This window comes from Gekko japonicus, unplaced genomic scaffold (genome assembly GCF_001447785.1).
Source record: "Gekko japonicus isolate JY-2015 unplaced genomic scaffold, Gekko_japonicus_V1.1 scaffold920, whole genome shotgun sequence".
In the NCBI taxonomy this organism is placed as follows: domain Eukaryota; kingdom Metazoa; phylum Chordata; class Lepidosauria; order Squamata; family Gekkonidae; genus Gekko; species Gekko japonicus.
The window spans coordinates 604,945-627,363 of record NW_015164698.1 but is presented as its reverse complement, the minus strand read 5'-3'; the positions used below and the strand labels follow the sequence as shown (position 1 = coordinate 627,363).

Genomic DNA, 22,419 nt, shown 5'->3' with positions numbered 1-22,419 from the left:
ATCAGATCCCTTACATCCCCCCCCCTGCCCCCGGCCAGTTGTCAATAACAGCCACACAGTCCCTCAATTCAGACCTGGCTTGTGATGAATAGGCATAAACCAAAGCAGTATTAGTCATGGGGCAACAGGGGCAGATGGCCCATGCTGGGGGGGGGGGAGAGGTCAATCATGCATGCCCCTTTTCAATCTGGCTTCAGGCCTGCCTTTTGGACAGAGACAGCTTTGGGTCTGCTGACAGTCATGGCCATTAGATCCATCAGCCGTTCTTAAATCTATCGGCACACAGAAATTAGGGAGGGCCTGGGGGAGGTTCACCTGCTCCGCCTCCTCAAGTCCCAAAGGCCTCTGTCTTCACCCTTTATTGTACCTGAAGCATTTGCACACGCATTTGCTCGGGGCTAACTCACCTGTTGCACAGGTATCCTTCTACTTTCTCCTTACAGGTGCAGTGCCCCGTGTTCGGGTCACATGTCCCTATGCTGCCGGCTGCATCACAGGCACAAGGTCTGCAAAAGAGGAAACAGAATGAAGCCAATTGACCGGCTGTGGTTATCTTGTCATACTCTGTGCTCCAGAAAGGTAGTTCCTGAGGTTCAGGTGGCTGGGCATTTTTTGCACACCATACCCATTCTCCCTTTGTGCATGGCACCTTTGGTAGTTGGCAAGTGTGTGAGAGAAGCTTTGAGTTGTGCACATGTTAAGGGGGCCCCTTTGAGGCTGCTTTGCCCAAAGACCACCACCCCTCTGAATACCTGGAGCTGAACATGGCCTGAACACCAAGACCCTGACCCCCTCCTCCTTGCAGAACCCCTCCCCACAATTGTCCCTGGGGGTGGCGGTTCCTTCCTTCTCACCTGCAGCCGCCTTCACTGAGGGAGTGAAACCCCTTCCTGCAGCGCTCGCATTTCCAGCCAGTCACAGTTGCTTTGCACTGGCACGCCCCTGAACTGTCACACTGGAGACTTAAGGAGCCTGGGAAGAAGAAGGCTGCTAGGCAGACGGAGAAGAAGAAGAAGAAGAAGAGAAGGTCACATCCGCAGGTGCAAGTGGAGGAGTGGGGAATCAAACCCGGTTCTCCCAGATTAGAGTCCACCCACTTAACCACTACACCAAACTGGTGTAGAAGTGAGGGGGCCCAGAAAATCCCATGGGGGTCCCAGCTTATGGGCTCAGAGAAGGGGCTGGATGGCAGGCTGGTAGGGCTCCAACGAAGGGGACCAGTGGATGCAATGATGGTCATGAGTGTGGCTTCAGCCAGACTCATGGAGGAGAGGTCCATCACTGGCTACTGTCAGGTAGCCCTGTCATAGAGTTGGAATGTGGAGGAGTGCACCTCCTCCTCTTTCGTTCCCAGCTCATCCCTGTCTGGATGAGGGCTGCTATCTCTGGCCTGACCTTGTTATTTCTTCCAGCTGCAAATTAGCCGGCCTGGAAACCTTAATGGCTTACGTTCTCAACTGCTTGCTTGCTTGCTAGCTTCAGCCCACGCGCGCAAAATATACTCAGTGGCCATCATACTGCAGGCCATTCCTGACACAAGCTGCATACTCGTTCTTTAGTAATGGACTACCAATAAAACACTTATCTTCACAAGAAGCCTTGGTATGTGGTGTGACCTGTCTAAGGAGCCTGACAGCTACTTGCCATGGCGACTAAAGAGAACCTCCATATTCAGAAGTGGCAAACCTTTGAACACCAGGGCAAGGAGGCAGCATTAGAGGAAGGCCTTCGCTTCTATGCCCTCCAGGCCACTGTGTGAGACAGGATGCTGGCTTAGATGGACCACTGGTCTGATCCAGCAGGGCTCTTTTTATGTCCTTATGAATGAACCGCTGCTCACAGCAGTGACCTATGAAAGGCTGCCATCCACACTTCTTTTGATATCGCACAATCGTTGTGCTTTAGCACTCTTTCACAACTGAACTCTCCTGTGTGGACAAGAAAAATCCAGGAGGCCAAGGGTTATTATAAGGCGACAGCAGGACAAAGTCCAGAAAGGTGCAGGTCACGGACCTTCTAGAGTATCCTCTGGTTGGGTTTGGGGTTCTCATATCAGGTGCCCTAGGGCTCAGAGCCAGCACCTGAGGCCTCAAAACCTCACTCTGCAGAGAGAGCCGCCGGCCTAGTGTCCCTTGCACGCTGCCTGGAGGGAGCCAATGAGAGCAGCTGGGGCCAGCTGATTGAAGGGTCCAATCAGACTGAGCTGGTAGGTATAAAGTAGCTAACTCCAGGCTGGGCCCTTCAGTTTGAGCCTCATATCCGTAGTGTATTACTGTGTTAACCTTGCATCCAATGACTCTATTCAGTCCCCTCACTTTTGGAAGCTCCGTCCACATTCATCCAAATCTGAAACATGTTTTCCTGACACTGAGTACTCCTTGGGGGGATTTCACTGTAAACAAGGACTCATGGATACAATCCTAGCGTTTATTCGTTTTTAACCCCCACGCAATACCACTGGTGGGATCAGGTCTGGAACGGCCACCTGGCCCTTCCTTCCCTCCCCTCTCTGACCTCTGTGTACCTGCTGGGTTACAGTTGCAGGGCTGACACGCCATCCGGATGTCCCAGCGGTAGAAGTTCTGGCGGCAGCGTTCACAGTGTGACCCGTCCGTGTGATCCTGGCAATTCTGGCAATGGCCACCATGCCCGGTGCGCCGGTACAGCTCCCAGTCGTAAAAGCACTCCTCCGACCTGCCACTGCAGTTGCATGCTGGGTAGAAAGTGTCATGGTGGCAGCTCAGAGAAGGCAAGAGCCAGCCACTGGAGGGGTTATTATCACGCAGGCCTGAGCCCCGGCACCTTTTTTAAAAAACCAAGTGCTGCCTCTGTCATTCAGTTTCAGTCTCTAATGTTATGTTTGCCAACATCTAGGTAGGGCCTGGAGAGCTCCCAAGATTACAAGATCTCCAGCTGCCATGGAGAAACTGGCTGGTTTGGAAGGCGGACTCTATGGCACTCTGCCCTGCATCAGACTTTCCCCTCTCCAAACCCCGCCCTCCCCAGGCTCCCCCCCCCACACAAAATCTCCAGGTATTTCCCAGCCCAGAGCTGGCAACCATAATTACAATTGATCTCCAGATGACAGAGATCAGTTTCCCCGGAGGAAACGACTGCTTTGGAGAGCGGACCCTGCGGCACTATACTGAGGCGGCTCCCCTCCTCAAACCCCGCCCTCCTCAGGCTCCACCCCAAATCTCCAGGAATTTTCCAACCTGTAGTTGGCAACCCTAAGTAAGTTCAAAGCTGGGACTCAGCAAATGAGAGCCAATTTGGTGTCGTGCTTAAGTGCGCGGACTGCAATCTGGGAGAACCGGGTTTGATTCCCCACTCCTCCACTTGCACCTGGGTGGATGACCTTGCGCAAGCTCACAGGGTGTCTGCTGTGGGGAGGGGAGGGGAAGGGAAAGGAGTTTGTAAACCGCTCTGAGACACCTTTGGGTAGTGAAGGGCGGGGTATAAATCCAATCTCTTCTTCTTTTACCTCACAGGGTGTCTGCTGTGGGGAGGGGGAGGGAAAGGAGTTTGTAAACCGCTCTGAGACACCTTTGGGTAGTGAAGGGCGGGGTATAAATCCAATCTCTTTTTCTTCTTTTACCTCACAGGGTGTCTGTTGTGGGGAGGGGAAGGGAAAGGAGTTTGTAAGCCGCTCTGAGACACCTTTGGGTAGTGAAGGGCGGGGTATAAATCCAATCTCCTCCTCCTCCTCCTCTTCCTCTTCTTCTTCCTCTTCCTCTTCTTCTTCATAGCTTTTCACTTTTGCTACAATTTGTCTGGGGTACTCAGGAGGAGTGGGGACTCAAATTGAGACCCAGAGAAGTGCTTGCTTTCTGTACATGTTCTAAACCTGCCTGGATCTTGTAAATCATTAGTCTCAGATGTGTCTCTTGTACTTCTTTTCACTACCCAGCAGCCCTCTCCTCCCTTCAGAAGTTTCTGAGAGCAGAGGACAAAAACCGTTCTGGGAACATTTAGAGCAGGGGTCTCCAGCCTTTTCCAGCCTGTGGTCATATTTATTTATTCTATTTTGGGAATTCTGACACAGGGCAGTGGGTTCAATCACAAAATGGCCGACACTGGAGGCGGAGTCAGCTACACAACGGCTGCTAGGGGAGGCGGAGTCAGTTGCAAAATGTCTGGGACTGAGGGCGTGCATAGCTCTAACAGGAACTCTTCAATGTCTCAGGCAGAAGCTCTGTTTAAAATGAATATATTGTTTTAAAATATCTTCCCGCATACACACCTTCAGCCATGTGATGAAGATGCTTGTGTTGTGGTGGCAGCTGCTACCAAAGCAACATTTTAAAAAATTGGTACAGTCCATTGGATCTCCAACAGCCAAACAGGATCCCTGCTGGGCAGAAGCCCCGTCTAGCCCTGCCCACTTTCTGAAAACACTTGGCGGGCACTAGGAAAAGTGCTGGCGAGTGCCCTGGTGCCAATGCTCCCTCTAAGCTGTGGAGTCTTGTGAGCAAAAATTCTACTTGGTGAGCTACTGACATTAAAGTTGTGAGTGAGCGATTTGGCTACTGCCTCAATTAGTTCGCTCTGGAGCCATCCTTCCTGAGGTAAGACAGAAACGTGTGAGCTGGAGGCTCAAAAACTGTGAGCTAGCTCACACGAACTCAGCTTAGAAGAAACACTGCTTGGTGCCCACATTGGGGACCCGTTTTAGAGCTTCTGACAGCACTGCTAGCTTTTCTGCTGATAAATACATCCCTGCAGGGGTCGTTTCATAGAAAAAGAGCTAGGGGAACTCATTAGCATAACTCATTAGCATATGCCACACCCCCTGACATCACCGGAAGTGTGTCATAAGGCCACACACCCTGACATCACCGGAAGTGTGTCATAAGGCCACACACCCCGCCCCCAATGGTCCCGGCCGCCGCTGCCGGCCTTGCAGCTCCACTGCCGAGCCCCATGAAGGGCCCGGCGGTGGACCTGCAAGGCTGGCGGGAGTGCAAAGAAGCCCCGCGAAGGCCCTCCCTGGCCCCAGGCAGGCAGGGGTGGGGAGAGGCAGGGAGGAAGCAACTTACCCTCCCTCTTCTCCTGCCTCCCCCGCGTTCCCCCCCGAAATGACCTCTGCATCCCTGACTGTACCCAATCCCTTCACCAGGGACAGATGTCAACATATTACTCACGGAGACACTCGTTGGCAGACTCAGCCGTGCCCCGTGCCCATGGACGGTCCTGGTAGAAGGGCTGGCATGATTCACAGTCCACCCCCGTGGTGTTGTGCTCACAGAGACAAACCAGCTCATCTTCTTCATTTGGAATGCATTTGCTAGCGTGACCATTACACTTGCACCTACAAGGGACACGAGCAGGGGAGAGAAACCCTTTTAATATTGGGGCTCCCCCCCCTTTCAGACATTCTGTAAAGCACCAATAGGCTCAGCTGGCATATATCAAACCATGGCTCAACTAAACTAACAATATTTAGCATGTTCATTTGAACAAGGGAACTCCACTAACTATGGTTATTTAGAATATATCAAACCAGAATCTGCAACTATGGATTCAAGTTTGTCTATTATCCACTATGTAGCTTAGCTATGTTCTCATGCAGTGTTTGTTGCAAACATCACGGTCTCCAAACTGCTCTGCAGGCCAGGATAGCAACTCGGCCTCTGTGGGAGAAAATGAGGAAAGAGAGAAGACGATAATACCAGAATTTGTTGAGGCAAAACAGGATCTAAATGATAACCTATGAACTAAAACTTGATTTCACAAACTAACCACTGAGAAAACCAGTCAAGACTTTGTGTTATGTTTGAAATAAGCCACAGGCTGACTGTAGTCTTGTGTAGTAGAAAAGAGCAAAAGTCCTCAAGTACCTTTGTCATAATCTGGCCTGTGCCAGTACGGCCTAGCCAGTTTAAGAGGCCTGGGTGGCAGTAGGAGGCGGCTAGGCCTACAACTCCCAGAAGGCATTGGGAGAGTCAGGAAAGATTCTAAGGGAGACCGTTTGAATCTGTTGGGAACAAAGTCTGGAGGAAGACAGTTTAAGGCAGTTGTTGGCTGCTGGTTGATGGTAGCTGGAGTCTCTGAGCGAGAAGGGGAGAAGCCCTCAGTCCTTTGCCTCCCTGCGGCTGGGTCTCGTGAGAGACAGGCCGGGCTGGGAGAAGGAGGAGCCTGAGTGAGTTAGGCAGGCTGGGGCCTGATAGGAAAAGCCAAGTAAGGCAGTTGCGTTAGTTTATTTTCATTTGACCTTCCCCCCTGTTATCCAGTTGACGCACCTTGCCCAATTTTCCTAATAAACCCTGTTCTGTGTGATTTGGTTGGTGTCCGCCTGGGTCATTAACGCCTGTAACACTCGGTTAGTAAGGGCTTGGGAGATACCCTGGGACTCCCGAGGGACCCTAAAGTCCAGGGTGGTGGCGGCGAAACCCAAAGACCCCTCTGGGGTCATGACAACCTTAAAGACTAACAAAATATGTGGCAGGGGAGGAGCTTTCATGAGTCACTGCTCACTTCTAGTGATATAGCATCCCCATGGTCCACTGATGTATTTTAAACTGAGGGGAAACAAGTAGGTCTAAACCAAAATGCAAGCAAAAACTCATAGAGATGGTGTATAACAACTCATATTATTGAATTGCAGAGTGATAACCACATTACCCTATTACAGCAAAACCAAAAAGTGATGTGGTACCTAAAACAGGCAAAATACAATTTTAGGCTGTATCAACAGATGTATAGAGGCCAGATCATTCAAAGTGATGGTAATCGCTTTACTCTGCTCTGGTTAGACATCACTTAGAGTATTGTGTTCAGTTTGGGGCACCACAATTTAAGAAGGCTCTAGACAAGATGGAAAGTGTCCAGAGGAAGGCAACGAAGATGGCGAGGGGTCTGGAGACCAAGTCCTATGAGGAAAGGTTGAAGGAGCTGGGTATGTTTAGATGACTGAGAGGTGATATGATAACCATCTTCAAGTACTTGAAGGGCTGCCATATAGAGGATGGTGTGGAGTTGTTTTCTGTTGCCCCAAAAGGTCGGACTAGAACCAACCATTAGGAAGAAGAGTGGTTCCTCAGTAGAACGGGCTTCTTTGGGAGGTGGTAGGCTTTCCTTCTTTGGAGGTTTTTGAGAAGAGGCTGAATGGCCATCTGACAGCAATGCTGATTCTGTGAACTTAGGCAGATCATGAGAGGGAGGGTAGGAAAGGTTGCATCAGTGCTTAGTTCTCATGGCCCTTTCTTACATACCCAGGGAAATACCAGTCGCCACTTTGGGGTCAGGAAGCAATTTTCTCCAGGCCAGTTTGGCCAGGGATCCTGGAGGCTTTTTTGCCATCTTTTAGCCATGGAACAGGAGTCACTGGAGGTTGGGGGATTCATAGTTGTGAATTTCCTGCATTGTGCAGGGGTTGGACTAGATGACCCTGGCGGTCCCTTCCAATTCTATGATTCTAGTCTTGAAGGCACTAACAAGTTGTGGCCGCGGGGCCAACTTCCATGGATCAAAGCCCATCCAATCAAGATTGACCCATTCTTTGACTCAGTGTGTAAGGCTGTATGTGCCTTAATTATGAGCATGAGCCATATTTAGGTGGAAGAGCACATGCTTTGCTAGGCAGAATGTCCCAGATTAAGTCTCAACCATCTCTAATTCCAAGGACCTCAAGGAAGAGGGCTGAGAGCCAAACTAGAAGTGATGTGTGACAAAAATCGGAACACGAGTATCTGACCCAACTTGCCGTCCCAGAAGTGGAAAATTTACCTTGAAAGTCTTCTGTTGCTCTATTGGGCTGTGAGGGGGAGAAGGGTCTTCCAGCTTCCCTACTGTGCCATTTACTCCTTTCTCTGGCTCCGCATATCCTTCCTAGGATACATAGAGTCAGAAAAAGGGGAAACCGCCCCTCCAGGCCATTTCCACAGGCAAAAACAGCACAGTAGGGAAGCCAGACGCCCCCCCCCCCTGTAGCACTAAATGCACCTGGAGCTAAATAGTGCAACGGAGAGCTTTCTAGTAAGTTCCCTGGTTCTTCCATGTGACTGCCAGGTGCCGCATGATGGAGTGAGCTCCCATCTCTAGTTCCAGCTCCTGCCAACCTAGCAGTTCGAAAGCAAGAAATTGCAAGTAGATAAATAGGGACCACTTCAGTGGGAAGGTAACAGCGTTCCGTGTGCCTTGGTGTTTAGTCATGCTGGCCACATGGCCACGGAAACATCTTCGGACAGCGCTGGCTCTTCAGCTTTGAAACGGAGATGAGCACCACAACCCTAGAGTCGGATTCGACTGGCTTTCGAGCAAGGGAACCTTGACCTTGACCTTGAATGTCTAGTTTGGCTCTGCTGTCAGTGAAATACTGAGCTAACTGGACCAGTGTTCTGGCTCAGCCAGAAGAGTGCCATAATATCTCATATCTTTGAAGCTGTAACATTCTGCCCTTTAAAAGTCCCCACATCCTGCCCCTCCTGAGACCAATAAAATGTAGTGCTGTTCTGGAGAGGAACAAACAATAAGCCATGCGGAAGAGTATCACTACAGAAACCAAGTTGCAGTGCATTTCTTTCCCCTTCCTTGCTCAGGCCTAGCCCTGACCACTAATCTGCTGACACCATTATATATGTCAGCTGGGGCTAAGTCATTGCCTCTACGGGTGGTCTGCTCACAAGATAACACATCCCAGCTGCCCAGGACAGATAAAACCAGTGTGGTCCCGGTTGTGTGTAAAGTCACCCTCGCTTCCTCTTCTGCTGGGCTGGCGTTTTGTTTCAACGCTGTGGCTTAAATTGGGAAAACCAAAATCTGCAATGGGGAGAGCAGAGCAGAGGAAGTAAGGGGGTCTGGGCAAATGGGAAACACCTGCCCCTTCACCCCCATCCCCAGAGAAAGCTTGTTTGCTTATTTATCTAGCAATTACAACCCCACCTTGTTTAAAAAGTTCCAGGTGGCTAAGAATAAAAGTAATTTAAAACCCTAAAGCAATGTCAGACAGTGAGTCATAGCCCAAAATTACTGGTTTGGAAGCCAAAAGTATCCAGCATCATGTCTGCATGACTTGCTTCAGCTCATAAGCAGGATCTTTGGCAAAAACAGACCATCTGGTCTCTAACTTCTGGCCCATGGTGTGACTGAAGTTGGCAGTGTTACTACAGCAAACTATGCAGCCTCAAACAATCTGGCAGAGTTGGTTGTAAAATGGGCTGAATATAAGACTGCCCTCTTTAAAAAAAGGGTATATACAAACATGGATATCTTTCAAGATCTAGGAATCTTCAGTCTAAACGTAATTTGTTGTCATCCAAATGTGTGCACTTCAATAAACTGGAGTTTATTTCTTGACCACAGAACAGTTTTCTGAACTGTGGTTTAATTCCAGTTTGGAATTCCAGTTTTGTGGGTAAAAAACAAACTCAATTTGTTAAAAGGCCTGAATTAGGATACTGCAAGGAACTGTGTTTGGGTTAACAGCTCTGGGTGGCGAAAAACCTGGCTATTTGAGAGGTGGAGCCTAGGGAGGGTGGGGTTTAGGGAGGGGAGGGGCCTCCACCCTTCAAAGCAGCCATTTTCTCCAGAGGAACTGATCTTGGTCAGCTGCAGATCAATTGTAACAGTGGGAGATCTCCAGGTGCTACCTGGAGGTTGGCAACCCTAGGTTGCATTGAAGATTTCTTAAACCTACTAGTCTTTGTTCCTGACTTCACACATGAGGGAGGGAGGGAGGGAGGGAACATGAGAAAACAACAGGCCCTTTCTTGTCACTAACAAACCAAAGGTTAGTTGTGATGTCTGAATATAGCCTTCTTCTTCAAATACTCCCCTGGCATCATTTATTTAACCATTTTAGAATTTTCCAGAGTAAGGCTATAATGTTTGAAAAACTGATTGATTGATTGATTGTTTATCTAGCAATCTTGAAAGTCTTCTGTTGCTCTACTGGGCTGTGAGGGGGAGGAGGGTCTTCCAGCTTCCCTACTGTGCCATTTATTCCTTTCTCTGGCTCCAGTGTGCTCCTGTCTTGACTAACTGAGGTGGGAGGAGATGTTTTTTCACAAAAAGTACTACTGACCAAGCTGCCATCTTGGAAAAGACCTCCCCTTTTCTCTTACATACAAGAAGTCTGTTGGATTACTCAGACAATGACTGTGAAGGATCTACATAAGTGCTCTAAAGTTCTATATAAATACTTACTATTTTTATCATCACTGTGAGGACCCCACCCCCTCCTCTGCCTGAGACCCCCTTGATTAGTGTGGTCCCCCTCTTATTTTGGACTTAGCTGTTTTAATAGCCTTTTATAGCCTAAGTGCCAAGGGGATCTGAAACTTGAGGAGTCTTATAAAGGCACCTGGCTACAGCCATGACACTGGAAAATCCCAGGGAAGAGTGTTCTGAATTAGAAACTGATTAAAGGAAATCTCCTCCAACTCAGTGGCATATTATTTTCAGTAACAAAAGGACTACTGGAGACATCAGAAAATATCACAGAGGTGTCTGCCCAGCCCAAGGAAGTTGCTATTTCATTAACCAACACCTGGTTCCTCTTTTCCCCTTTTTCACTCAGTCAAGAAGGGTACTCATTAATTTATGTTCCATCCTGTATCAGGAGCTCTCTTGACTCACCCAAACTTTTCTGTCAATGCAGATCTGGCTAATTAATCAACCTAATTAAAGTATGTTAATCATGTGGCCTCACCCAGGCTGTTTGGGCCCATGTAGGTTGGGCTCACAATAGCCTAATCAAGGTATTTTCCCTACTTTTTCCTGCCAAAGTTTGACAGCAGTTAACTTTAAACCAGACAGTGAGATTCAAACTTTTTATCTTGACCCAACCCAAAGCCATGATGGCCCAAATCCCAACCACCTTGGAGATCTTCTGTTCATAAGAGAAGGACCAATGCCATAGCCAATGGTTTCTCAGATCCCTGGTCCAGATCTCTGCTGGTCAGAGCTCTGGTTTCCTGCCGAGGACCCCTGCTGCACTCCTTGCTTAGCTCACTCCTCGCTCTGCTCTGTGGACCCAGCTGTGTTTGCCCCTCAAGCTCTTCAGACCACTAGCTCAGGATTTCAGGTCCCAGTTTCCTCCCTCCTACCTTTATAAGTGTGCCATCTTGTTGGTGTGTTTGTGGTTACTTAGGGAAGTAGTCCTGCAGAGTGCAGGGGGTTGGACTAGATGACAAGGTCCCTTCCAACTCTAACATTCTATGATTCCTCAGGTGCCTATTCTTTACATCTTTATTCTTTTTATTTTATTTTGTATACAATAAAACTATTTATTTATTTATCACATTTATACCCCGCCCTCCCCACAATATAATCACTCTCACTCTCTTCATAATTTTATTTTGGGGTATCCCCACCAAGGTCCACCCTGATATAAACAAACTTACAAGGTCCTGCATTATTCCCCTTCTTTGGGTCCAGTTTGGGTAACAATCACCACCACCACAAAAGACAATTATAGGCAAACTGTGGTAGGAGCCATGCTGCTGGATATACTGCAATTGTAACCATTCACCTCCTGAATTCTCCTGTCCAGAAAGGAAAATGCAGGGGGTGAATGATTACAGGTGAGATATTCAACCATGTGTGGATCAAGCTCATATTAAAAATGAGGCCATTCCTGACATATGTTTAGCTCTTCCATGCCTAAAGTCTAGGAGTGATGAACTGCTATAACAAACTACCATGTTCTCCTGTCCTTCCCCCTAAACCTGCAATGGCCAATGATATGGAGTGTGGGGTACGGAAATGCAAAATATTGTGACATCACATTACAGTTAGGTTCTACTTAGACGTTATCAGCAGTCATTTTCAGCAGCCATTTTGTATTCTGTGTAACTTCTCTTTCTTCTCTGACAAGAGCCAGGATCTCCTCGCTCATTCCCCAGGTCAAAGCAACCACCTCCCAAACCATCTTTTAGCACACCTTCATTCTGTTGCCTTACCTGCCCCCTACAGAAAAATCTGAGATGGCATAATAGTAGGACTGCAGCACTTTGGGATCCCTGAAGATGTCATCCCCAAAGGTATTGAGCCGGTCCAAAGAGATAAGCAAGTCTGTGCCCGTCACCCACTCCTGTGAAGTTAGAAGCGCAGTGTTGATAAGAGCTAGGATAAAAATGACATTTCACAAGGGCTTGCAGTTCTCCTGAGGCTCAGAGAGGATTCATATATTACAAAGTCCTTGACACTGCCAGACATCTTTCTCTCAGAGGTGTGCTGAGTGTTTCCTAATGGGAATGCTGTTTCCAGGCACATGCTTGTCTGATTCAGCCTGGCACGGAGGGAGAACAGACTTCAGCCTCTCCCCTGCCAATCTCTCCAAACTTGGGTAAATTTAACACATAAGCTTCCCCCAGCAGAACATATTTCCACTCCCTAGGACCATTTCTGGTTGGGAAAACAGGGCAAGAGGAAGGTGCCAACCTCTCTTCTCGGCATGTCACTGACCCGCACTGAATCAGGCCCCCACGTGGCTAGGAAACGAATGCCCAGTGGAGCACAAGGGGGGCACAACTGATAAAACAGAAAGTCCTTATGGTGCCACGAGTTCGATTTCATAATGCGTGAATTCATCTTTAGATCCAAAGTATTGGGGGAGCCTTGAGTGCTAAGAGATGGTGCCCTACAGATCAGGAGATAGAGCTAGGAATGCAGAGGAGCTGGGGGTACAAGTTCTGGCAGAATGGGACTGCAACCCAGGAGAAGATACTGGGCATTTATTGTAGGGGGGCTTACCAGAGCTGGGAAGGCAAGCATATAGGACCCCAAGAAGTGATAGTAAAAGATGGGGAACACTTGGAGACCCTTGGAGACAGAAGCAGGTTGTTCCCTGGGCCAAGACCAAGTCGTGACCTGGAAGCACTTGCAGCTATTCCAGGGGGAGCCAATAGGCTCCCTGGGTAGGTGGAGCAATGTTGGAACTAGGCCTGGTCTCCCATTCTGTAGCCCCACCATTTCAACTCAGACCCCCCCCCCCCAATCTGATGTAACTTCTCCTTTCTACGACTCAGACCTTTTTCAGGGGAATTTCACAGCAGGAGATGAGGGGGCATCTGCGAATGATATGCAACTGACGTCTCTACAAAAGCAGGAGGACGAAAAACTTCCCAGCCTTTCACAAGCCACAGCTCACGACAACAACCCTACCAGCGATATTATTGTTAACCTTTCCCAGCATACTCTCAGTTTAGCAGAGGAATCTGTCTTTTCAAGAGGATTATCACCCTGTCCCCACTAAACCCACACAGACAATACAGCTCTATGGAGACTGGAGGCCTTTCCCCACCATCTGCTTTTAAAGGAATACTTTCACTGCACCACAGAAGAGAGCACTTTTGGACAGACAGTCTCTTCACAGCTTCAAAAATCTACTGCTGTTACCATGTCATACATATTTTTAAGCTATATTCTAATGCCATTACACCATATAGATAGGCTTGCCATTTCCCTGGGGGGGGGGGGGGTTGCCTGCTTTAGGGCCCCCCAATCCGCCAGCCTGAATCCGGCCGGCAGGGAAAAACTCACTCCTAAAGTGCTGGGATCACGGCGACGCTGGGCACGTCACGCTGGGCACGTCACTGGTGGGATACTCTAGCACTCGGCCTAAAAGCTCTATGGTACCATAGAGTTTCTGGCTGAATGTTATAGTGTCCCCCTGGTGACATGCCTCGTGCGATGATGTCACTTCTGGGTGAGGTCATTGCAGCATGCACGCTACGTGCACACATCACAAGATCCTATCAAAGAAGCTCTGTCCACTCACCAGCGGCAGGTAGGGACCTGGCAATCCTACATATATATCATGTTATATATTTAACTATTATGCCATATACTTTGTTTATATACCCATGTCTTCTGATAGAGGAATGTCCTCAATATCTGTCAAATTGCCCTTGCATTATGGTTTTGGTAGTTATATTCCGTATGCTTTTTTTCCCTATTCCTTTTTTCTTTCTGTATCCCCTTAAAAATGTAAAATAAAATTTATTAACAATCTACTGCCGAACAGCCACCTCCTCACCCTTCCATCAATGAACAGCATAAAAGTGACCTATTAGCTCCCACTCAACCCTACAGAAAGAAGAACTTCAGGGGGACTCTCCCTGAAGGTCACAACACCACATTAGACCTCTATATAGATTACTTGCACCGCCGGGCCCAAGCTGGAATAATCAACAAAAAACACCACTCAGGGTCCAGTCTCAAGCACACAGAGAAGAATGCCATAAGAGGCCTGAAAAACAATCCAGATATTAAAACAAAACAAGCTGACCAGGGAGGAGCCATTGTCATAATGGACAAGACAAACTATACACAAGAAGTGGAGTGGCAGCTCTCAAACACCAGTTTCTAAAGTCCACTATCCTCAGACCCCACACAGGAATACCAGTGAGAACTCAACAGAACCATGAAGAAATTACCAACACACATATAGGAACAAATTTATATGAATATACCCCAAGAATCTTAACTGGGCACTTTCTGTCTCCTGCCAAAGATACACAAACCTGGCAACCCTGGACGTCCCATTGTCTTGAGCATAGGCACCATCTCTGAAGGAGTATCAGGATACATGGACTCCATCCTGAGACCATACGTTATTAATACCCCCAAACTATGTCTGTGATACCACAGTCTTCCTGACGAAAGTGTATTCCATTGACCATCTCCCAGAAAACAGCATTCTAGCCACCAACAGTCTCAACAGTCTCTGTACACCAACATCCCCCATGAGGATGGACTACAAGCCATTAGAAACATCATCGCTCACAACACGATAGCAGATCTTGCTACTGAACTCTGCATGTTTCTTCTCACCCACAACTAACTTTGGGTTTGGTGAGAACTTATACCTCCAAATTAATGGCACAGCCATGGACTCCACAGTCTATGGCTCCACAGTATCCCAACATTTTCATTGCCGATCTACAGCATTTTCTGAACTCCTACCAATTGGCACCTCTCCTTTGAGATTCATTGATGCCATTTTCATTGTCTGGACCCATGGCAAAGAAGCCCTCAAAAGATCTCACCAGGCTTTAAACAACTTCCACCCCACCATCAATGTAACAATGAATTACTCTACACAAGAAATGAACTTCATGGACATCACAGTATGGATACATGAGGGACACATAAATACCACATTATACTGGAAACTGAAAGATCAGCAAACATATCTACATACCTCCAGCTACCACCCCAACCACATCTGTGAAGAAATGCATTTTTTCTTGGGAAGTTTGAGATGAGGAAAACCTCCACTTTGTGTGTTTTTAAACAGTTTTTTTCCTCTGGGCAGAGAAAGGGAGAAGTCAGTTCAATTATTTCCCAGACATACCTCAGCATACCTTCATACAAATGCTAATAGATCTAGAAGGTGGGTCAAGCTCTTGCCCTTCCTCAAGCAGGGAACAGAGAAGTGGAGGAACAGAATGTTAGAAAGCCTTCAGGAAAGAGATTCTTGGAGATCTCCAGGAAAGGCCTCTGTGACCTGGTGTGACTGGGTCAGTGGGAAGAGAAACAGATATGATAAAAAATTCCTTGCAGCAGGGAGGGGGGCTCTTTCATGCTGGGTCCATCAGAGGAGGGAGATGTCTAAGCTGAGGTGTGGGGGAGGCAGCCATTTTGACCATGTGCTCGCCTAGAGAGCTAGAGCAAGCTTCAAGGTAATGGTCACTCTGTAGGGATATAGAACTACTAAACTAAAGACCCTATCCTATTTTCCAACATCTGATAGGGCATGTATAGAAAGAGGGACAGAGGATTTGCATTTTATCCATTTCTTTTGAAATCCCTTGCTCAGTCTGGTGCTGCGCTAAAAGTATGCTTGTAAACATTTTATTTTTAATAAATATTTAATAACTCTTGATGATGGGAGCAGTTCTCTGTATCACATAGACCTCCACCATCTTGGACACACTATTTTAAAAGGAGCACCAGGATAAAGGCAGGCAGTTGGCAAGTGGATATTCCTCCAGGAGCATGCAAGGAAGTAAATTGTCCCCGTGGTGACCAGGCACTGGGCTGTGGGAGACACAGAGGCAAAGCCTTATAACTTGGAAGGAAAGCTAGGAGCCCTGACCCTCCCACTGGGTAATTCTGTACAAAGGTCATGTGGTTCACACCCAGGCTGGGTCACAATCTTCCAAGGAAAGATCCAACCATCCCAAAACCTGTACCTGGAGAATGGGGCTCTGGTCAAAGCTGTAGGCACTTGGCCGTCCTTCCAAGGTGGAGAAGGCCACATTGCCCCCGTTCAGTGGAGAGATATCGCTGAATTCTGCTGTGCAGAAGGCCACTTGCTCATCTTCTCCGGGTCGCAAAAATTGGCCTTCTGGTTTCCCATAGGTCTTTTTGCAAGAGGCACTATAGTACTGATATGGGATCCAGGGTCCCTCGGACCAACTCCGCTTGTATATGGCAAAGCTTTCTGGGCGGCTGGTGTGGAACTTCAGCCTCACATAGGTAATTTCATAGGATTTTCCTAAAGAAGGAAAAGACAGAGGATCAGAGAGATCTGCCAACATGAAACAAGGGCTGGCATTTGAAAGGTCAAGGAAGCTGGTCAGTTAACTGATTAAGATTCAAGTATTTGAAGCATTTATTTGTTAGAGGCCCTGACCTGGATAACCCAGGCTTGCCTGATCTCATCAGATCTTGGAAGCTAAGCAGGGTCTATCCTGGCTAGTCTCTGGATGGGAGACCTCCAAGAAATACTAGGGTCATGATGTGGAGCCCAACAATGGCAAACCCCCTCTTAACATTTCTTGCCTTGAAAACCTTATAGAGTTGCCAGAAGTCAGTTTTGACTTGATGCCCCCCCCCCCCCGGTAATGTTTTAGAGAATTCCAGCCCACATACAAATAGCAAAACTTACTGTTTTCCAGAAGACAGTACAGTCCACCCAAACAAATTCCCCATATGTTACTAGCCTGTTACTCCCACTTCTCCACACATATCTTTATGAGCCACTGGTGGCACAGTGTTGACCTTGGGTTCAGCTCTGTAGCAGGGTGCCAGATGCTGCAGCCGCCATGTCCAACAGATGCCTTGAAAAAGCAGTTCCAGGCCCTTCCTAACATCTGCAGCACAACTTTTACTCAAAGCACAAGAACAGAGAGAGCGGCATCTCCATGGCCAGCAAGAGGGCTTGTTAAGTCTGATACACCTGACTGGTCCACCATGTTGCTTACCAGTGAGATTTATTTCTTATTTCTTATTTATTTATTTGTTCAATTTATGGGGCCAACTCAAAAGTGGTGCCAGAAGTTGAGGCCCTGGGAGGTGAGCTATCTCTCCTTCTGGCACCACAAGTAACAGGGAGGAGTATCAGGGATTTTAACTGCTCTCTCCCTGACAGGACAAAAACAGTGAACTGTGCCTCAAATTGGAGCCAGGCATACTGAAGGAAAAAGGCAGCGAGTGAGGCACTTTGGGCAGGCTGGAGCCGGCACCCTGGACTAAGGACCTCCCCAGCCACAGAGGCTGCTGAAATGGCTGGTGTTATGTCAGAAAATGTCAGATTTTGTGACAAAATTTTACTAGCAGAGAACGCTTCCATGATACAAAATCTGACAGGCAGCCTTTTCTGACACTACACTGGAGGCAGCCGTGTCAGGCTGGAGTGAGGTGAAGTCCAGCTGCCGATTCTCCCAAACCTCCTTCCAAGGGAATGTGCCCCATAGCTCCCTCTTCTTCCAAAGGACATGGTGGTGGTGGTGGTGGGGAAGCCAATGCAAAATTACTGAATCAGAAACCAGCAAGAAGTATATTATTCCCCATGCCACCCCAACCCCCACTGGCATGAACAATTTACTCACTTTCAAATGGTGTTAATTGCTCAGCATTACTGATAATTAACCAACATTACAAATGTTAATCCATCCAGCTGTATCTTTATATGCTTCCTGAACTGCCCCAAATGAATTTGCCCAACAAATCTCATGCATTATTTTCCATAATTAGGTTTTATGTTAATTCTGCCCTGTCTTTCTATGAACAGTTGGGTTGCAGATCTCACCCATTCTAAATGGGCTGAGGACTGCATTTACTACAATGAAAGACTAGTTGTCATCGTCCTCTGTCAAGGCATGTTATAAAAACTGGGATTGTTTTATACTCACATACAATAGAAAAGTGCAAGAGCTCAGTAGCATCTTAAAGATTTACAAAAGGTTCAAGTATCACCTTAAAGACTAACAAAATTTGTGGCAGGGTATGGGTTTTTGTGAGTCACAGCTCTCTTCTTCAGATACTTCAAGTGTCAAGATGTGAGCAGTGATGCACAAAAGCTCCTACTGAAAACCCTACTACAAATTTTGTTAGTCTTTAAGGTGCTACTGGACTTCTACCCTTTTCTACAGCTACTGACAGACTAACAAAGCTACCCAGCTTGATCATTTGCATACAAATTACACTTATTTTCAAGGGGGCAGCCATGTTGGTCTGAAGCAGCAGAACAAAGTTTGAGTCCAGTGGCACCTTTAAGACCAACAAAGTTTTATTCTGGGTATAAGTTTTTGTGTCCACTATGTGCACACGAAAGCTTATACCCAGAATAAGATTTTGTTGGTCCCTAAGGTGCAACTGGAATCAAATTACAGTTATGTCCACTAAAATTTTTTTTAGTATGTGTAACATGGTAGGGGGAGGTCATCTTACATTCAGGGTTGTCTTCCTTTTCTGCAAATATGGTACCCTTTGACTGGTTCATGTTCTCCACTGGCTTCTCCTTTTTTCTCATCTTCACCCCCCCCCATCACTTAAACTCTTAATACAGATAAAATGCTGTATAACTGCTTTGGACAGCCAGTTAAACACATCTAATGAAATGGGCCCTCTGACTCATGAAAGTCCAATCCAATCTTCTCCTCCTCCTTCTCCTCCTCCTCTCTTCTCCTCCTCCTCTCTTCTTCTTCTTCTTCTTCTTCTTCTTCTTCTTCTTCTTCTTCTTCTTCTTCTTCTTCTTCTTCTTCTTCTTCTTCTTCTTCGTGAGTTCTGCCCTGTGCCCTGTGCCTAACAGCATCCTGTCCTCAGTTTAGAAACATTCATTCAGCTGGGCTCTGAGAAGAGGCAGGAGAGAGAGCTGCTGCTGGAGTGGTGAGTGTTTTATTATTTGTCTTTTGTTAACTGCTGAGGAGTAGTAGCTGAGGTTACTGTGTGGGAGGACAATGTTTGAGATTGTGTGGTTGTGTATAGCCTGTTGGAGAGTGGTGCTTGTTTGAAGAAGTGTGGTTTCTGTTTGTCTCTTTTGCCTGGGTGTCACTGATCGCAGCTTTTAGCAGTTTTGCCTGGGGCTGACTGCTGGCCCTGCCCTCTGTTGGGTGAGCCTTTAATTATATTAGGCTCCTCCTTGTCAGAGGTTCGAGCTCAAGGGCTCTTGCCCTGTGGCTCTTAGCCTGGGGATCGGGCCTGGAGACCCCATAAGAAGTTTAAAGAATTGTACATTGTTGTGCTTGTTTCCCCTTTTGGCTCAGGTAGCCATTTGGTCAGTTGTCTAAATTTCAGGGTACATCAGCACACCAAGGTATTCCTAGGTGAAAGAATCCATTTGGGGAAGTAATGATGAATGCTCACAGACCATTTCCAGTCACCTGCGAGGAGTGTGCCATGTTTGTCCCTCCCTGAGGACAAGATGGACTATGCTTGTCAGAACTGTAACCATAGAGTTTTCCCTTGTATGGCCGTGGCCCCGCCCCCAGCGTGCCCGGCGTCATGACATCACTGCCCTGTGATGCGCACGCCGGGGCAGGGTTCTCCCCGGGGCCCGATCTCCCGGCATCTGGGAACGGGCCTCTGGGGCGGGGGATTTTCCGTTCCCCGGGGGGATTTGGCAGCCCTGTGTTGGCTGCTTAGGAAATAATAACGTCAAAGAGAGTTGTTGTCCCTGTCAGCTAGACAGGAGGCCGGGCGAGTTTCAACCGCTCTCCTGGAGGCCCGCTCGCTTCCTTTTCTCCTCCCGGCCGTGGGGGAAGGGGGGAACGCTGAAAGGGGCCCGGGAAGACACCAGGCCTTTCCCAGAGGCAGGGCTCCTACAGGTGGTGGTGGGGAATAGGGAGCATGCACAGAGGCGACCGGCTGGGCTGGGTGGGGGGCGGCGTGCGCTCCTGCCTGCCTGCTGGCCCCTCCTCCCTTCTCCTCCTGCAGGCCAGGCCCAGGGCAGCAGGCACTCTCTCTGGGCGTCACTCTCCCCCCCCCCAAGGCGGCCAGCTGGGAGGTCTCCAGGCCCCACCGGGAGGTTGGCATCTGAGGGGGGCGCCACGAGACGGCCTCACCTAGGGCGCACAAACCCCTCGGGCTGGCCCTGCAGAGAGGATCCCTAAACTCATCAAACCTACAGAGCATTACCTATTTGTGATGGTCCATGTGGGAACTAACGACACGGCCGTAAAAACATTAAGGCGAACTATGAAGCTCTTGCGAGGAAGCTGAAGGGAATGGGAGCACAGGTGGTATTCTCTTCAATCCTTCCTGTCATAGGAAGGGGAATATGATGGGAACAGACGATAATGGAGGTTACCTACTGGCTGCATTGGTGGTGCCGGCAGGAGCAATTTGGATTCTGGGACCACGGGCTAGGTTTTCTGGACAACAACCTACTAGCACATGATGGACTTCACCTGTCAAGGTCAGGGAAGAATGTGTTTGCCAGAAACCTGGAGGGCTTTAAATTGACACCACAAGGGGAAGAAGATGACCAACATAGGGATTTAAATGAAGGACAGCAAACAACAGAGGCCCACCTGGGAGGGCCGGGTCTAATGGAGCCAAAGGTGTGGGGCTCCAGGTGTCTATGTACCAGTGCTCAGAGCTTGGACAATAAGAAGGAAGAGTTTGAACTTCTAATGCAGAGGGATATGATTTAGTAAACATTACAGAAGCTTGGTGGGATGATTCCTAGGACTGGAATGTAGTAGTGGATGGATACAAGTTGTTCAAGAAAAACCGAAAGGGTCAAAGAGGGGGCGGAGTGGCGCTGTATGTGAAGAGAGGGTTTGTTGTCAGGAAATACGGCAGGAGGAGGGTGACAGCCCAGTGGAAAGTACCTGGGTGAGGATAAGGAAAGGAAGGACAAACAGTATTGTGGTTGGAGTCTGCTACAGACCTCCTGACCAGGATGAGGAGGTGGACGCTGCCCTCCCTGAACAGCTTGACAGGGGATCCAAACAACATGACCTGGTAGTTATAGGTGACTTCAACTCCCCTGATGTGTGCTGGGAGACAAACTCTGCAAAGCGTCCACAGTCACGCAACTTCCTTATCTGTCTGGATGACAACTTCCTTCATCAAATGGTGGAGGAACCTACGAGGGGATCAGACATACTCATCTTAATATTAACCAACAGGTAAGAGATCGTAGATGGGGTGAAGATGGGGGGGGGCGGGACCTTGTCCTGCTAGAATTTCTTTTTCTGCGGGCGACCAAGGAAGTTCATAGCCACACGTGTATGCTAGATTTCAGTACTGCAGACTTGAATAAACTTAGGGGCATGATGAGCAGGGCCGGTGCGTCCATATAGATGAGTTAGGCGGTTGCCTAGAGCTCCACCTTAAGAAGAACGCCACGCTGGCCTGCCAATGAACCCCCCTGCCCTGCCCCTCCCTCGCCAGCCACAACAAAGCCCTGCTCCACTCATTGTGAAGACCAAGGCCAACAGTTGTCGCTTCCTCACTCCCAGCATTCAAAGAGCCACGCTCCACCAGCTCCCAGCAGCGACTCTGCCTCACTGCGTCTGAGGCTTCTTTTGCTTCCCCCCCACCGCAGCCCCGCACCTCCCCCAGGCACTCTCTTTTGCAATTGCCAAGGAGAGTCCCATCCAGCTTTGTTCCCTGTGAGGCTTTCACAGGAGCCTCCTCTGATGTTGCCTCTGTCAGCACGGAAGAGACATTCAAAGGGTCAGTCCTGGTGCTCTGTCTCCAAGTGCAGAAGAAATTTAGACCCGCTTTGTCTCCCCGTGGAGCAACAGGAGGGGTGTCTCTGCTTTCCCGTGCCCTCCTCCCCCCCGCACACCGTGCCTCCAGTTCTGAAGCTGAAAACTACGTCCTAGAAATCAGCCAAGGCTGCACTCCTTCTCATGCCATTCAAGGGCAGGGAAATGGTGAGCGTGTTTATTATTTATTTATTTATTTATTTAATTATTTAATCCCTGATCTCCTCTGGGAGCTCATTCCACCAGATAGGAGCCACCACCGAAAAGGACCTGGCCCTTGTGGCAGCCAGCCTGGCCTCTTTAGGGCCCGGGGTCGCAAGATGATGTTGCGACCCCGACCGAAGTGCTCTTTGGGACCTGTGTGGGGCAAGGCGGTCCCTCAGGTATGCCGGACCCTGGCCATGTAGGGCTTTAAAGGTAAGCACCAGCACTTTGAAGCGAATCCGGTATGCTATAGGCAGCCAGTGCAGCGCTTTGAGCACAGGCTGGATGTGGTCCCATTTTGAGACACCAGCAACCAGCTTGG

At 48.5% G+C, this 22,419-nt stretch overlaps 1 protein-coding gene across 1 annotated transcript in view; it reads right to left on the bottom strand.

Annotated features, from left to right (window-relative positions):
• Positions 1-22,419, bottom strand: part of LAMC3 (laminin subunit gamma 3) — a 109,020-nt gene that overhangs the window by 62,572 nt on the left and 24,029 nt on the right. The window contains exons 2-7 of the mRNA XM_015409480.1: positions 16,143-16,447; positions 11,904-12,034; positions 5,145-5,311; positions 2,525-2,713; positions 855-972; positions 408-506 (exon numbers count right to left, since the gene is read on the bottom strand). Coding sequence (XP_015264966.1) covers positions 408-506; positions 855-972; positions 2,525-2,713; positions 5,145-5,311; positions 11,904-12,034; positions 16,143-16,447 — 1,009 coding nt within the window. The remainder of the gene's footprint in view (positions 1-407; positions 507-854; positions 973-2,524; positions 2,714-5,144; positions 5,312-11,903; positions 12,035-16,142; positions 16,448-22,419) is intronic.